Below are 16600 nucleotides of genomic sequence, written 5' to 3' on the forward strand. Positions count from 1 at the left end.
ATGAAAATTCTATCAGACGGTTCTGACTTAGAGTAAGTTTTTACTTAAAATGAATTTTGTTAGTACACAAGAATTTTAGCACATGGATGTAAAAGAACATGAGTGCTGTGTTGGGCCCTAGACCTGTACAAAGATTTCCATTTTTAATTCTTTTTCCCTAGTTACAGACCTACATATAGTTTATTAATTATATGAACACATGCAATATATCGTTTTAGAGGGGTGGAGAAAGTTGAAGACATATTTTACATAAATATCGCTCGGAAAAGTATGTGGATCTTAGATAGCTGGCCGAAGACTCCGAACGAATCCGTTACTTACCGGTACTTCGTGCTGGCACTGAATGTAGCCACTCTTGTCGGCGGCGCCGTCTATCTGAGGAACAATACTGGAGTGCTGTCTTCTTTCGAATTAGGCCACACTTACATCACAGTGTTTATGAATTGTATAACGTGCGTAAGTATCAAACCATGCTCTTTATTAACTGCATCAGAAAGGAAAGAGGCGAACTCAACACTTCTAACTACATTTATGACATGGCATCTGGCCACAAAACACTTTATCTCCTATCTTGTGGCTTTATAGGTTCTTTCTTCGATTGCTTCGACTGTATGGTTTCAATTTTTCTTAGGAGCAGGCTATTTTATTTTGAAAAAATCTTTTGTGCCATTTGACCTACATCAACTGGGTGTGAATTGTTCTAATCAAGTATTTCTCTTTTTAACAGTCAAGGTGCCTAATGATATTATCAAGAAAATATAATGAAGTAATGTTATCTTTCGTGAATAAAATACACCTTTTCCATCATAGGCATAAATCCGAATATGCTTACAAGGTATGTTTATTTTTCGGTTATTTGCCACTAGAGTTTTTGACTAGATGACATTAAACTGCAAATGAGGAATGCCCAAAGGCTTCACCTCTTAGATGTGTCTCTTCAAGAATTCACCTTAATTAATATCTGTTCTGACTTTTTATCTTTCTATTTCAGACACACATCTTTATACATAAAATATCTCATTTCTACACGGTCTACTTACTCGGTTTGGCGTTAAACGGTTTGTTGTTATTCAACATGATACCGTTTTACAATTGTTACTCTAGAGGGATGTTCAGAGATGTGATTCCTGCAAACGCGACATACGATCATTCTGTGTTTTACTCCGTGCCTTTCGACTACACTACCAAGTTTAAGGGATACATAGCTATGACCTCATTTAACTGCTTCATTTCTTACACTTGCACGAGTTATTTTTGCGTTGTGGACCTCACTGTTTCATTGGTAATATTTCATCTGTGGGGACATATGAGACTCTTGACGTATCATCTTGCGAATTTTAAGAAGCCCGCCTCAGTGTTAGAGTCGAACGAAAATACAGATGCGATTAAAGATCACTCTTATACTGAGGAAGAATTGAAAGAAGTGTTCGGTAAACTTCGAGAGTATATTCGTCATCACAACCTTATTCTTAAGTAAGTACCTCTAGTAATGTATAAAATGTTTTCATGTACCAACCAGTCACCTAGATATGGCCATCTTTAGCATAGAGTTTATGGCTTTATAGAAACGTTGTAATCCTACTTAAAATAGTCTATTTAATCGTGGTAAGCGCTTAGTCATGATTATTTACACTTTTGTGCCCGTATTTTACTTGAATCTATGCAAAAGCAATCTCATGTTGTTTTCGAGGACCAAAATAATCATCAGTATTAAATTAAAATTAAATTACGTTTCTTTGAAGTTTTTCTTCAGAAATGTCAAACGCTTTCGGACCAGCACTCTTGGCATACATGGTGTTTCATCAAGTCAGTGGCTGTATTCTGCTGTTAGAGTGTTCACAGTTGGTAAGTTTCTTCCTGTTACAAATGAGCAGGTCCCTTAAAGTCTATGATTAGGTACATTACTGAAAAATAACACTCAAATCCATGACAATGAAAGCTATGTGTATATGTAGGTATATATGAAGGTTATTTAAAGTTAGTTTAACAAAACTTATTGGTGAAATTTAATACTTATTGTTAACTGTATTGCAGGATATGAAAACGTTGGTGCGATACGGGCCTCTGACAGTAGTAATCTTTCAACAACTTATTCAAATCAGTGTAATATTTGAGCTCTTGGGATCCTCGGTAAGAAAAACTGCAGGGCAAACGGGCCTAAAATGTTGACTAAATACTCGTATTAACTGAATTACTGTTATTAAATTATTGTATAGATTCATGATTTTGAAAAAAAAGTTATTTTTTAAGGCAACTGGCGATTCGGTCGTCAGAATGGCCGTCTTACCGAGCTAGAACAAAATGCGCAAATGGATTGAAATTACTTTCATTCACTCTTACTCTTTTACTGCTCCTCAATTTCTTATTTCTCATTAAATATTTCTATTTATACCCCATACATTTCGGGGATGTACCACATAGATTATGTTTAGGACTAATTTAAAAACTGTTACCTAGCAAACCTTATTTTTTTATAGAATGACAAATTAATCGATGCCGTGTATTTAGTTCCGTGGGAATACATGGACACTAAGAACCGAAAGCTTGTTTTCGTGATGCTGAGACAGTCGCAAAGGTCTATAGATCTGAAGATGATGAGCATGCTCACCGTCGGCGTCCAGACTATGACTGCGGTAAATTAGAACATTTACAATTACTGCACAAACACGTATAGTATTAGCTTTTTATATTTTATTCGTCTACAGCAGACGACAGGACTATATAAAGACTATATAGAGTCCCTGATATTTGGGAGGCGAACGCGGCGAGCCCTTTTGAGACAACTTTAATGAAATGGTGACACAAAACCGACGATTATCTCTGATTATTACGCTAATTAGCTTTATTATTTTGAAAGTACATTGTATGTATATCTCCAGAATAAAACAAGATTTACAGACAAATCTTGTTGTTTTAAAATATCTCTGCTTATCTTTCCTTCCTACGTGTTTTAACCATAAATTATTTTTGATTTCAGATATTGAAAACATCGTTCTCATATTTTGTAATGTTAAAAACAGTTGCAGAAGAAGAACAGTGAAAATTACTGTTATTTCACACTTTTTATTCTCAGAAAGTACAAAAACAGACATGCAAATTCTAAAATCCCTTTAAATAGTTTAGTTTCATTCATAGCCTATGTTATTTTCTTTTTGCTTTTTCATTTTGTCTCATGTATCTTAGTTTTCTTACTAAATAAACAATTTATAGCACATGATTGACATATTTTAGTATGATCCAATATTTTTTTTTTGATATATCTACATATACTAATATTATAAAGCTGAAGAGTTTGTTTGTTTGTTTGTTTGAACGCGCTAATCTCAGGAACTACTGGTCCGATTCGAAAATTTCTTTCAGTGTTAGATAGCCCATTTATCGAGGAATGCTATAAGCTACTTTTTATCCCGGTACGGGAAGTAGTTCCCACGGGATGCGGGTGAAACCGCTGGCAGAAGCTAGTTATTACATAACTTAAGAAGAATACCGATGTATTAATTGATGTTATCAATTGACCGGTGTCAGAATGACCAAAAACTGTGATTGAATTCACGATGATCTTTAAACAAAAGACCAGCACTACTCTTAGGTCTTAGTACTCTTAGGTCTACTTTTAGGACCTCTGTGAGTGTCATCAGAAATAGCAATAACAGTTTGCTATAGTTAACCAATTTCGACGGTGCCTTACAAATGTCTTTCTTAATTAACACGCCAGGAAACAGCCCTGTCGTATCCACAAATTGACCTTTCAGGCAGCGGTCTCTATGTCCGATTGGTTGGACTTCGTAGAATATGTACCTACAACATCTATACATATAATAAATCTGTAGAAAAGTAATTTTTGTACATTGAAGAAATTGACAAAAAAAATAGCCAGCATGTTAAAGGATAACTAACAGGACCCATTTCCATCATTTTTGTCATTTTTGTCTGTTTGTCTGTTTGTCTGTTTGTCTGTTTGTCTGTTTATCTGTTTGTTTGTTCGGGATTCACGTAAAATCTACGAATAAAATGCAGACAATGCTTATATACAAAAATTCTACGTAACTTGGGGTATTACTTAGTTTTTGTTTGATCGAAATCGATTCACTCTATCAAAAGATATGATTAATTTTGTGAATTCAAGATGTAAAATATTACGACACGCAATCTATTTGTCAAAACTGTACATTTGAATGTTGTACTTATATTAGTTGATCGGCCTATTATTAATCTTTACACAGAAAATCACACCTTTATAAGTAACTTCGGAAGAAAAAAAAATATGAAAATTTTGTTTAGCCAAGGTTAAAGTAGCTCCATCTGTGGTAAATAAAATACATCATCAATTTGTCAAAGGAGCGAGGTGGTAAATGACAATATTACCATACATTCTTTATAGAGGATTATTATTTCAACAGATGGAGTTGTGTATTTTCCGTAATTCACCATATTTTAAAACGTAGTGTAATTTTTCGATAGACATTTCAATAGTGTTTGTCAGTTTGCCGTGCCACATCAAAATCCAACTATAATTATTACCTTGATGAAAAGAAAATTAATAGTTCTCAGCCAAATTTAAAACGGTGCCATCTAAATTATTTTTTGAACATTATGTCAAAAATGATGACTTTAGTGGAACAATTAATTATCATTTAAAGTTACAGATGGAGTTCATATCAGGATTTTTTCATAAACATAGTTTAGCTTATCTTCCACTAATGTGGTGGCCTTAAAACAAATTACTTTGAGTGAGTAGTATTAAGTAGACCTTAATTATTTTTTCTGATGCAAAATATGTAAACTTAATCCTAGAAGAAATGAGGATCTATCTCTCGCAAGCGCTGCTAAGCGTGAGGAAGGTAATGTAGGATTCTGTAGCTTTAAAAACAAGCCCAGATACAAAGTGCAGATAAGAAATGGGAGCTCTCTCTATTTAATACCATACACACGTAAAATGCTTTATGCGTCTGAAAACGTACAAATTACGCGCCGTATACTAGAGACATGCTTACTTTCAACTTCTGATCGCAAATACACTGTTCACGATTACGAACAGTCTCAGTAAGACCCGAGCCAAGTCTAAAAACCCTAAAAAACACCTTTTATATAAAACTACGTTTGATGTCATTTAATCACAAAGACAGAATTGTTCTCTGTTGCAAATCCTATCCACCTATATCCTGTCCTAATCCGGAATGCATTGCAGGTGTGCATTGCACAAAAACCAATGGTATCCTATTCGAGAAGTCAAAAGAGTTGACCTGCCAACGTCAGCTTCTGCGCTAAGCAAGTGTTCTTAATAGTACCATCAGAATTACATTCATCGTTGAATGGGGTGAATAAATTTTCAGAAACCATAATAACAGTAGGAGCCAAATAGTATTATCGCTTCATAAAGCTCTGATTGGCCCCAGGTGACCAAGTCAGGTCTGATTTGTTCGTTCATCAGATCTTTGAAAGTGTTTCGGTGGATACTTACTGTCGTCCTGTTTACGTGTGACACAAAATATGGTATATAAACGTCCTCCGCAAGAGCGAAATTTTCCCGGTGTGCGGTAGTGACGCACAGTATACAACACTTATGTTTCTTTTGATTTGCTGGCTCCACCAAGAAATGACAAGTTGCGAGCGTACATTCTGAAAATCTTGGCAAAACTACAGGTTTCAAGTATGAACACATGAAGTGGACTCTCACAGATACGTACATTTTGCCTATTCGTGAACTAATGCAAACATTTCGGTGGAGTCCCGGCTTAGGCCTCCCCCACATTAGGCGTGCGCGATCCTCGGGCGTGTGAGTAGCGCGGGCGTCGCTCACGCAACGCGCTCGCGACGCACGCGCGGCGCCCGCGCTACTCACACGCCCGAGGATCGCGCACGCCTAATGTGTGGTCAGCCTTACCATGAGTAAGTGAAACCATCCTACCCTATGCGCCTGCTGATGATGATGACTCATTTTATCATCCATCCAGCTATTCCCCAACTATGTTGGTGTTGGCTTCCAGTCACCGAATCTGTTTTAGTACCAATATTTTGCTTGGAGCGACTACCTATCTACAATCCAGTCAACTACACAAGACGATATCCATATTATGGTAAGACTGACAGACTTTCTGGCTTCTGATTAGTCGCAGCAGCTGCAGAAAATGTACAAATGACAGCTTTGTCAGACTCAAAGCATGTAGACATAGATTATAGCTGTTTCCTGTGAAAATGACTTACGCACCATACGTAATAATTTTCCAAATTGGCTGAACAACGTCACAAACTTTACTTCTTTTGTTTAGATAAATGGTCACATCCACAACACAACCTTGATCAATGAATCTATGCGACTGCTAAGTGCTAATCCTAATTATACTGTCACGTGAAAGAATGCATCTACGGGATAAGTAGTATTTTGACGATTCTATATTGCCCACGCAGACGAAGTTGCGGGCAACAGCTAGTACATATATAAATTTATTGATTGACTGATGTACTGCGGGTTCCAATATCCATCCGTTGTTTTGCAATTGATCCGAATTTTGATACCTATTAGTTTCATATAAATTATGTCACAATCACTAACCGAAAAACCACTCATTGTCGAAAGTGAAACAATAAAGTCAAAGAATCAATTTTAGATTTCATATTATTTTTATTTATGGTATTACAAAGCAAATACGACAGCGAATGGCTGTTTATAAACTTTCATCATCATCATCATCATCATCTCAGCCATAGGACGTCCACTGCTGAACATAGGCCTCCCCCTTTGATCTCCACAGATACCTGTTGGAAGCGACCTGCATATAAACTTTATTCCTTTTTAAAGTGTGTCTGCACACTGCAGTATTTACCTGCAACATTCTAGGACGGCGATGAAATCTAAGTAACCGAAGTACCTACCTAATATACAAAATCTTCTTATACTTAAATTAAATATTTATCTTTGCAACGATTTGGTTGACTCATTGAGCGAATAGAAAATTCGCATGTAAATGAACACGTGAATGTTCAAAGTTTTTCATAAACTCACGTCAGTGACTGCCTCGTTGCTCCAGCTTCTCTTTACCCACCACGACACCGAGTGTTACTCTAGCTAAAGGTAATAAATGAAACAAGAATACAACTGTGCCTAGGAACTTTGTTTTTAATCAGCATCAGGAAGGGTGAACGGTATACATGTAGTAGGCACATAATTGATATCGTTGTCTGCCCCAGTGACGCATGTTGCGAAGCATTCTTCTCGAGTTTCGAAATTGTTTTGGTTTCCTCCACAGCCCGAATACAAGCGACGTCTGCAATCCCTGGAATACATTAAAAGGAGGTTTAGAATTCTTATTTTATGAAGGCATCTTTAAAAACGTCAACGCGTGTTGATGACAGGATTTATTTGATGTAAGAAGCGATCTTAGCCCGACGCGAGAGGCTTTGAAGCGGACTGCATATTTCCATGGAAATTAAGGCGACGAATTGGTCAACAATAATTCCATAACCGGCACGCGCACCTAAGGCGCCAAAAGGGGTCGGAGCGTCTGAGCGGGGCGAGGATAACAATACGCGCGCTAGCTTATAAGTAAAAGTCGTAAGCGACAAAATGGTTTTGTAATTTTATTATTTAGAAATGTAATTGGATAAAAATTCCTTCCACAATTTTAAAGAGTATGTATACACAATGGCAGATTTTCCGGTCGGAAGAACAGAGCGACATAGTCAGTATTACGGGGAAACACCGGGCGGAAAATCTGCCAGTGTGAAAAGGCGTGTAATACGAGTTTGTATAGTCCATAAGAGACTCACTTGTGTAAAGGATCCCAGGCCCAACGATTGTAACTACCATAACATGTGCCGAAATCGAATGCTAGAGAGCAAAAATGTGGTACGCGCGCTGTAACAAATAAACATTTATTACATTTTATTGTTAAAATAGAAAAATAATAAGTTAAACCGTGTTTCACAGTTTTTAAACCGGAGAAAAAACTAGGCCACATAACATCTCTTAATGCGGGTTGTCGGTTGTTGATTTCAGACTTATGGTCCAGATTTCCTCAAGGTATTTCCTTCACCTTTAATCAGTCATTGGTGTCTGAAGATTTATTTAGAAAGTACATACCCACGTACTTAGAAAACTAGGCCACTACCACTATCACAGATAAGTTAAATTTTATTTGAAACTTACGTCCTGCCATTGAATCATTCAGGTAACAATAGTTCATACAATCTCGAAGGGTAACGTATCTATTGCCGTTCCCCTGGCAGCCCCCCCAGAAGAACCGGTAACACCTGTATTTCTTAGCATCGTAATACCATGAGACAATATCAGCTCGGCAGGGCCCCGTGTCAGGCCGTAATAGACATGACTTACGCCTGGCTGCAACAGAAATACGATGATGAGGTCCTCCTAGCCGATTATCGGCTACGGCGGCTGTTCACATGTAAGGAGATTAGCCGACTGCCCAGGACATATTGTAGTGCACAAGCATTTGCGCAGATACAGGTGCAATTCCTTCACTCTCATAGCCCGATGGGTGGCAATCCGCCAAGACCGGAGAGAGATCAGGCTCAGTACCGACAGTTACGTGCTCTCCGATGCACGGCAGAAATAGACCAAGAAAATATCGCTATCAAATAAGTCACAGCCGAGAGTATACTTTGATAAGAATCATGAATGTTGTTTCAGTTATCATTGCCACCAACTTCAACTTAAAATAAAGGAAATACTGCGTAGTAGAACGTACCAAAGCTTACTGAAGTAGGCTATTGAAATACTTTGTATATTTTCCACAATCTACAAAAAAGCACATGCCTATGTGTATCTATGGTATGTTCTTTCAAAATATTTCGCAATACATTTTTATCGTGGATATTTTTATATCCGCGGATTGTTCTAATTAAATATAACGAGATTGTAAAAAAGAAATAAAAATAAACTAATGCTACAATTAGTTTGTTTTTATTTCTTTTTTACAATCTCGTTATATTAGAACAAGCCGCGTTAGAGAATGAAATTGTTCAAAGAAACCATGTTTTTTCTAATTTTAATGTTTATGCCTGTCAACTCATATAAACCCGTAAGTAAATTAGTACCTATTCAGTTTCACTTTTAGTACATGCGTTAGATCCATAGTTTTGGCCATAGGATAGTTTTTATTACAAAAACTAGCTGTTGCCCGCAACTTCGTCTGCGTGGGCAATATAGAATAGTCAAAATACTACTTATCCCGTAGGTGCATTCTTTCACGTGACAGTATAATTAGGATTAGCACTTAGCAGTCGCATAGATTCATTGATCAAGGTTGTGTTGTGGATGTGACCATTTATCTAAACAAAAGAAGTAAAGTTTGTGACGTTGTGAATATCTCTGGATCTAGTCAGCCAATTTGGAAAATTATTACGTATGGTGCGTAAGTAATTTTCACAGGAAACAGTTATAATCTATGTCTATATGCTTTGATCTCAGTGGCATGCACTTAGAGAGGCCTATGTCCAGCAGTGGACTGCGATAGGCTGATGATGATGATGATATGCTTTGAGTCTGACAAAGCTGTCATTTGTACATTTTCTGCAGCTGCTGCGACTAATCAGAAGCCAGAAAGTCTGTCAGTCTTACCATGGATGTCGGCTTGTGTAGTTGACTGGATTGAAGATAGGTAGATAGGTAGTCGCTCCAAGCAAAATATTGGTACTCAAACAGATTCGGTGACTGGAAGCCAACACCAACATAGTTGGGGAATAGCCGGATGGATGATAAAATGAGTCATCATCATCAGCAGGCGCATAGGGTAGGATAGTTTCACTACTGGGGAGAAACACTTGTATGACGGGGATTTTCTGTGCACTTACTCACTATGGTAAGGCTGACCCCACATTAGGCGTGCGCGATCCTCGGGCGTGTGAGTAGCGCGGGCGTCGCGAGCACGCTGCATGAACGTCGCGTTTTGCTGCCCTGCGGCATGTGTGAAGAGTGCAAGCGACGCGGCGCTCGAGTTGCGTTCTTACCCCTTCGCCTGCTATCCCCGCCACCCGCTAAACGCCTTAGCAGTTAAACGTCAAGGAGAGCGGCGCGTGCGCGCCGCGACCTCGCTGTAGGTAAATGCCGCAGGGCAGCAAAACGCGACGTTCATGAAGCGTGCTCGCGACGCCCGCGCTACTCACACGCCCGAGGATCGCGCACGCCTAATGTGGGGGAGGCCTAAGCCGGGACTCCACCGAAATGTTTGCATTAGTTCACGAATAGGCAAAATGTACGTATCTGTGAGAGTCCACTTCATGTGTTCGTACTTGAAACCTGCAGTTTTGCCAAGATTTACAAAATGTACGCTCTCAATTTGTCATTTCTTGGTGGAGCCAGCAAATCAAAAGAAACAAAAGTGTTGTATACTGGGAGTCACTACCGCACACCAGGAAAATTTCGCTCTTGCGTTTATATACCATATTTTGTGTCACACGTAAACAGGACGACAGTAAGTAAAAAAAGTCCACCGAAAAACTTTCAAAGATCTGATGAACGAACAAATCAGACCTGACTTGGTCAACTGGGGCCAATCAGAGCTCTATGAAGCGATCATATGCTTTGGCTCCTACTGTTATTGTGGTTTCTGAAAATTTATTCACCTCATTCAACGATGAATGTAATTCTGATGGTACTATTAAGAACACTTGCTTAGCGCAGAAGCTGACGTTGGCAGGTCGACTCTTTTGACTTCTCGAATAGGATACCATTGGTTTTTGTGCAATGCACACCTGCAACGCATGCTGGATTAGGATAGGATACAGGTGGATAGGATTTGCAACAGAAAACAATTCTGTCTTTGTGATTGAATGACATCAAACGTAGTTTTATATAAAAGGTGTTTTTTTAGACTTGGCTCGGGTCTTACTGAGACTGTTCGTAATCGTGACCAGTGCATTTGCGATCAGAAGTTGAAAGTAAGCATGTGTCTGGTATGCGACGCGCAATTTGTACGTTTTCAGACGCATAAAGCATTTTACGTGTGTATGGTATTAAATCGAGAAAGCTCCCATTTCTTATCTGCACTTTGTATCTGGGCTTGTTCTTAAAGCTACAGAATCCTACATTACCTACCTACCTCACGCTTAGCAGCACTTGCGAGAGACAGATCCTCCTTTCTTCTAGGATTAAGTTTACATACTTTGCATCAAAAAAAATAATGAAGGTCTACTTAATACTATTCACTCAAAGTAATTTGTTTTAAGGCCACCACATTAGTGGAAGAGAAGCTAAACTATGTTTATGAAAACATCCTGATATAAACTCCATCTGTAACTTTAAATGATAATTAATTGTTATACTAAAGTCATCATTTTTGACATAATATTCAAAAAATAATTTAGATGGCACCGTTTTATATTTGGCTGAGAACTATTATTTTCCTTTCATCAAGGTGATAATTATAATTGGATTTTGATGTGGCACGGCAAACTGACAAACACTATTGAAATGTCTATCGAAAAATTACACTACGTGTTAAAATATGGTGAATTACGGAAAATACACAACTCCATCTGTTGAAATAATAATCCTCTATAAAGAATGTATGGTAATTTATTGTCATTTACCACCTCGCTCCTTTGACAAATTTTATGTATTTTATTTAACACAGATTACCACAGATGGAGCTACTTTAACCTTGGCTAAACACAATTTTAATTTTTTTTTTCTTCCGAAGTTACTTATGAAGGTGTGATTTTCTGTGTAAAGGTTAATAATAGGCCGATCAACTAATATAAGTACAACATTCAAATGTACAGTTTTGACAAACAGATTGCGTGTCGTAATAATTTACATCTTGAATTCACAAAATTAATCATATCTTTTGATAGAGTGAATCGATTTCGATGAAACAAAAACTAAGTAATACCCCAAGTTACGTAGAATTTTTTTATATAAGCATTGTCTGCATTGAATTCGTAGGTTTTACGTGAATCCCGAACGAACAAACAGATAAACAGATAAACAGACAAACAGACAAACAGACAAACAGACAAAAATGACAAAAATGATGGAAATGGGTTCTGTTAGTTATCCTTTAACATGCTGGCTATTTTTTTTGCCAATTTCTTCAATGTACAAAAATTACTTTTCTACAGATTTATTATATGTATAGATGTATAGATAATAAAAAAAACTACGATTATACCATGAGAACTAACTTTATACTCATGTCGTTAAATTCTTAAGGCGGCTTCCAATTAGTTACTCTCTGTTGATTGATTGCCTAGAAGTATTGTAGATTCATGCTTACAGAAGATACTTACGAATTTTTTATTCCTTGTTGACAACGTCTATACCGCGAGATCGGGAACTATGTGGGTAAAACCGAAAATCTGCCAGAGGCTAGTCGAAATTAAATGTGTATTAAATTATGCTCTCGCTGATATTGGGCTGCCAAAGTGTAGTTGCGCTATAAGACATCATCGACACGAGAGAAGACGATGAGTTAATTGTTCCGCGAATGTAATCATTTTTGACGTTAATATTTGAAAAACTGTTTAGATGGCTCGGTTTTAAATTGGCATAATATAAGTACTATCAATTTTACTTGCATCACGATAACAATTATAGCGGGATATTGATGTGACATGGCAAACTGACAAACAAAATTAAAATAACTATAAAAAAATTTAACCCTCTGTTATAATATGGTGAATTACAGAAAATACACAACTCCATCTGTGAATATAAATGGTAATTAATATATGTCATTCTTATTTACCACCTCGCTGCTTTGTCAAATTTGATGTACTTTATATACCATAGATGGAGCTACGTTAACTTTGGCTAAACGATTTCGTAAAATTTTATTTTTCTCCCGAGTTACTTATAAATACAAGATTTTCTGTTTAAAGATCGATAATAGGCCGGTCAACTAATATAAGTACAACATTCAATTATGTGTTATTATTGCATACGCTTTCACAGAAACATTAATAGAAATAATGGTTCATTACTCATCCCCCGTAGGTGATAGCGTGATAATATAAAGCCTATGTGTTGAACCGACCCCCAGCTAATATTCATGCAAAATTTGATTTAAAACCATGCAGTACTTTTTGAGTTTATCTGGGACAAACATACAGACAAACAGACATACAGACAAAAATTCTAAAAACTACATATTTGGGATCAGAATCGATTATAAATCACCCTCTAAGTATTCTTTAAAAAAAATATTCAATGTACAGTTTTGACTTTCCTATCATTTTATTATATATGTATTATAGATATATAGATATTTATAAAATTAATGCCACTTTTCTTGTAATTTTATCATAACCAAAAAAAAATTAGACTGTGTTCTGATTATTTAGTAGATGGGTTTATGTAAAGTTTGCAGAAAATCGGTCGAGCGGTTCTTCATTTATCACATTTTTATAACTAAATGGTGGACTTTATATGTAGCGAAGCACCTACCGCGGCCACATATTTTCCTATGTATTTATTTACTAAGATATTTTTATCACTCAGGACAAGGAACTGGAAGAAGGTCCCATACAACGACGAGCAGACTTAGAAAGTTTTCTTCAAAAATTGAAAGACCTCACTCATAGAGCGTTAAATTCTTCAGAAACTGCGCTTCAGATTAAAGCGTTTGTTCAAGGAATATACCACAAAATTTTTCCGACGACAACCACGACCACCACGACACCGTCCACGACCACGAGACGCAGAAATGGATAGAATCCTTATTCTTCAATGTTATAACAATATCAAATTAACTGTAACTAGTGATTCCAATTAAACTATATATTAATACACAAAATCATTGTTTTTTTTTTCATAATTTAAACTATTCCCTGAAAGCGTTCTTCAGAGAGGTCCTTTGGGAAATTATAGAGGCTAAAACACACCTTTAATTTTTCTGGAGTTAAAACAAGACAAGCTCACTTTACTAGATAATCCAGTACAAGTTGCAATGCACAATGTTTGTTTAATTTTATTACAATGTACTAATAAACTAAGTTCCCTAACAGTTTTACATCAGGCGCGTTATAACTCAAACAAAAAAATAACTTGTGGGTGTCCCGTCCGTCCATCCGTCCGTCCGTCTGTCACCAGGCTGAATCTCATGAACCGTGATAGTTAGAGAGTTGAAATTTTCACAGATGATGTATTTATGTTGCCGCTATAACAACAAATACTGAAAACTGGAATAAAATAAATATTGTGGGGGGCTCCCATACAACAAACCTGATTTTTGATGATTTTTTCATTTTTGCTCTGGTACGGAAACCTTCGAACGCGAGTCCGACTCGCACTTGATCTGTTGCAACTAAACTAACTTATAACAGCGTACCTCTAATTATTTCGTCTGCTTTTACACACATTTTATTAGCAGATTTCCTTGATTCCCATTCATTTGCAACATTTGTTTCACTCGAGTAAGCTAAACGTACTATTACAACCAGCATAGAAAGTACAAGCAATTCTAGCAATGTCTTTGATTTTATATTCATCACTAACAAAACTTACTAGCTAACTACATCACGATATTACAGTAGTGTGTTACCGTTTCGAATAAAACTAAATTTTTATTGGCATTCACACGTAAGATTTATCCGACCTACGTGAAATAAATCATTAATTTTATATATTTTATTTATTTATTGCCTTTCGAAATCGATTGCATTTTTCTGGCTGATAATTTGTTTATTCTTCTTTGCACCACACAAATCTGAATTGATTAATTGAATAGATACACCCATTTTTGTAAAAAATCTTTAAATATAATTTAGATTACGAAAAAAGGAGTTTAGATTTTCTTTGTAACTTTCTTTGACTTTTGTAACGGGTGTTGCCGCTTCGGGCTCTGAGGACTTCTCGCAGTAGGTTTGGCTATCAATTCATGATATCTTGGATATCCTACTAGGACATATTCCCACTCTTCTATCGCAGCACTCATGAACTCTCCTAAGTTATAGAGGCTGGGACTCTTGCTCAGATACGTCTTTCAAGGTTGTCCCAGATGTGCTTAATAGGGTTAAGATCAGAGCTGCATGCATGGACGTATATAAGGCGAGGGGGGGAAGGGTCCAGGGGGTCCGGACCCCCCCATTCATATTCATCTGACTTGTCCAACAGAAAAAAATATACGTAGTATGTAGTAGTATATATGTACATGTACTCCTCTTATGTTCTCTCTTATGAACTCTCGTATGTACTCTCTTATGTACTCTCTTATGTACTCTCTTATGTACTCTCTTATGTACTCTCTTATGTACTCTCTTATGTACTCTCTTATATACTCTCTTATGAACTCTCTTATATACTCTCTTATATACTCTCTTATGCACTCTCTTATGAACTCTCTTATGTACTCTCTTATGAACTCTCTTATGTACTCTCTTATGTACTCTCTTACGTACTCTCTTATATACCCTCTTATGAACTCTCTTATGTACTCTCTTATGTACTCTCTTATATACCCTCTTATGTACTCTCTTATATACTCTCTTATGTACTCTCTTATGTACTCTCTCATGAACTCTCATGTTCTCTTTGCCGACCATCAAAAAGTTATATACCTATGTTTAGCTACATTTTACGTAATTATTATTTAGGTACATGCCTCCGTCTTTGATTTGCTTTATTACTATGGGCTGCCCTCACGCATTCAGTTACTTAACACAGATTACAGATTGGGGCGTGTTCTACATATAAATACATTCGTGGATGCATGCTAGCAAGGTGAAATTATGTCCCGACTGTCTCCACGAAAACTTCTAATAACATATTCACATTTCCATATGAACTTTAACAATTTTATTTTAATTAAGGTAAATAATTAACGATTTTGTTTGAACTAAGAACTGAAAACTATTGAAAGTTTGAAAAATACAGTACCTACAGTTTATAAGCTACAAATTAAGAATAAGACGCATTGCATATAATTGATACAATTTATTTATTTGACTGAAGTCAGGCAAGTACCAATGCAACTTTTCTAAGTTTGTATGTACTTTCTAAGTATATCTTAGACACCAATGACTGTGTTTCGGGTGGCACGTTAAACTGTAGGTCCCGGCTATCATTGAACATCCTTGGCAGTCGTTACGGGTAGTCAGAAGCCAGTAAGTCTGACACCAGTCTATCCAAGGGGTACCGGGTTGCCCGGGTAACTGAGTTGAGGAGGTCGGATAGGCAGTCGCTTCTTGTAAAGCACTGGTACTCTGCTGAAACCGGTTAGACTGGAAGCCGACCCCAACATAGTTGGGAAAAGGCTCGGAGGATGATGCATATAATTGATACAATTAATTTTTGTTTTTTAATTATTTAAATTACATTATGTTATTTCTGTAGATGTTGATTTGATGGAGAGCGTACCCCTACAGAGTTAGCCATAAGCCTCTATCGTATTTTTTATTGGTTAATTCCGCTCTTTTCCTAAAACTATCGAAATCAAATTAACTGAAAAGTGAAGGAAAACGTCGGAGGAAATGCATATCTCATGTAGGTACATACATACATACTTCGACACGTATCAAAACTAGTTAGGTACTACTATAAAGTATGTACACAATTTCGAAATACATTTACAATAAAATGTACCCGAGATGATTGCATTTTTATTTCTTTTTCACAATTTGTATATTGAAACTAGCGCATTGCAGG

The 16600-nt window shown here is 36.8% G+C and overlaps 2 protein-coding genes across 2 annotated transcripts; one reads left to right on the forward strand and one right to left on the reverse strand.

Annotated features, from left to right (window-relative positions):
• On the forward strand, positions 1-3060 carry LOC124645075. Its single transcript, XM_047184819.1, has 8 exons — positions 1-32; positions 219-456; positions 728-835; positions 992-1473; positions 1743-1845; positions 2035-2130; positions 2478-2633; positions 2978-3060. Exons 1-8 carry the CDS (start codon positions 1-3, stop codon positions 3038-3040), a joined length of 1278 nt encoding a protein of 425 aa, XP_047040775.1. The 3' UTR covers positions 3041-3060.
• A 4048-nt stretch (positions 3061-7108) lies between these two features.
• LOC124645206 (BPTI/Kunitz domain-containing protein-like) lies at positions 7109-14445 on the reverse strand. The gene is made up of 4 exons (XM_047184984.1): positions 14286-14445; positions 8147-8338; positions 7768-7855; positions 7109-7274 (listed from the first exon to the last, which is right to left on the reverse strand). Exons 1-4 carry the CDS (start codon positions 14443-14445, stop codon positions 7118-7120), a joined length of 597 nt encoding a protein of 198 aa, XP_047040940.1. The 3' UTR covers positions 7109-7117.
• Positions 14446-16600: the final 2155 nt, after the last annotated feature.

This window comes from Helicoverpa zea, chromosome 31 (genome assembly GCF_022581195.2).
Source record: "Helicoverpa zea isolate HzStark_Cry1AcR chromosome 31, ilHelZeax1.1, whole genome shotgun sequence".
Classification (NCBI taxonomy): Eukaryota; Metazoa; Arthropoda; class Insecta; order Lepidoptera; family Noctuidae; genus Helicoverpa; species Helicoverpa zea.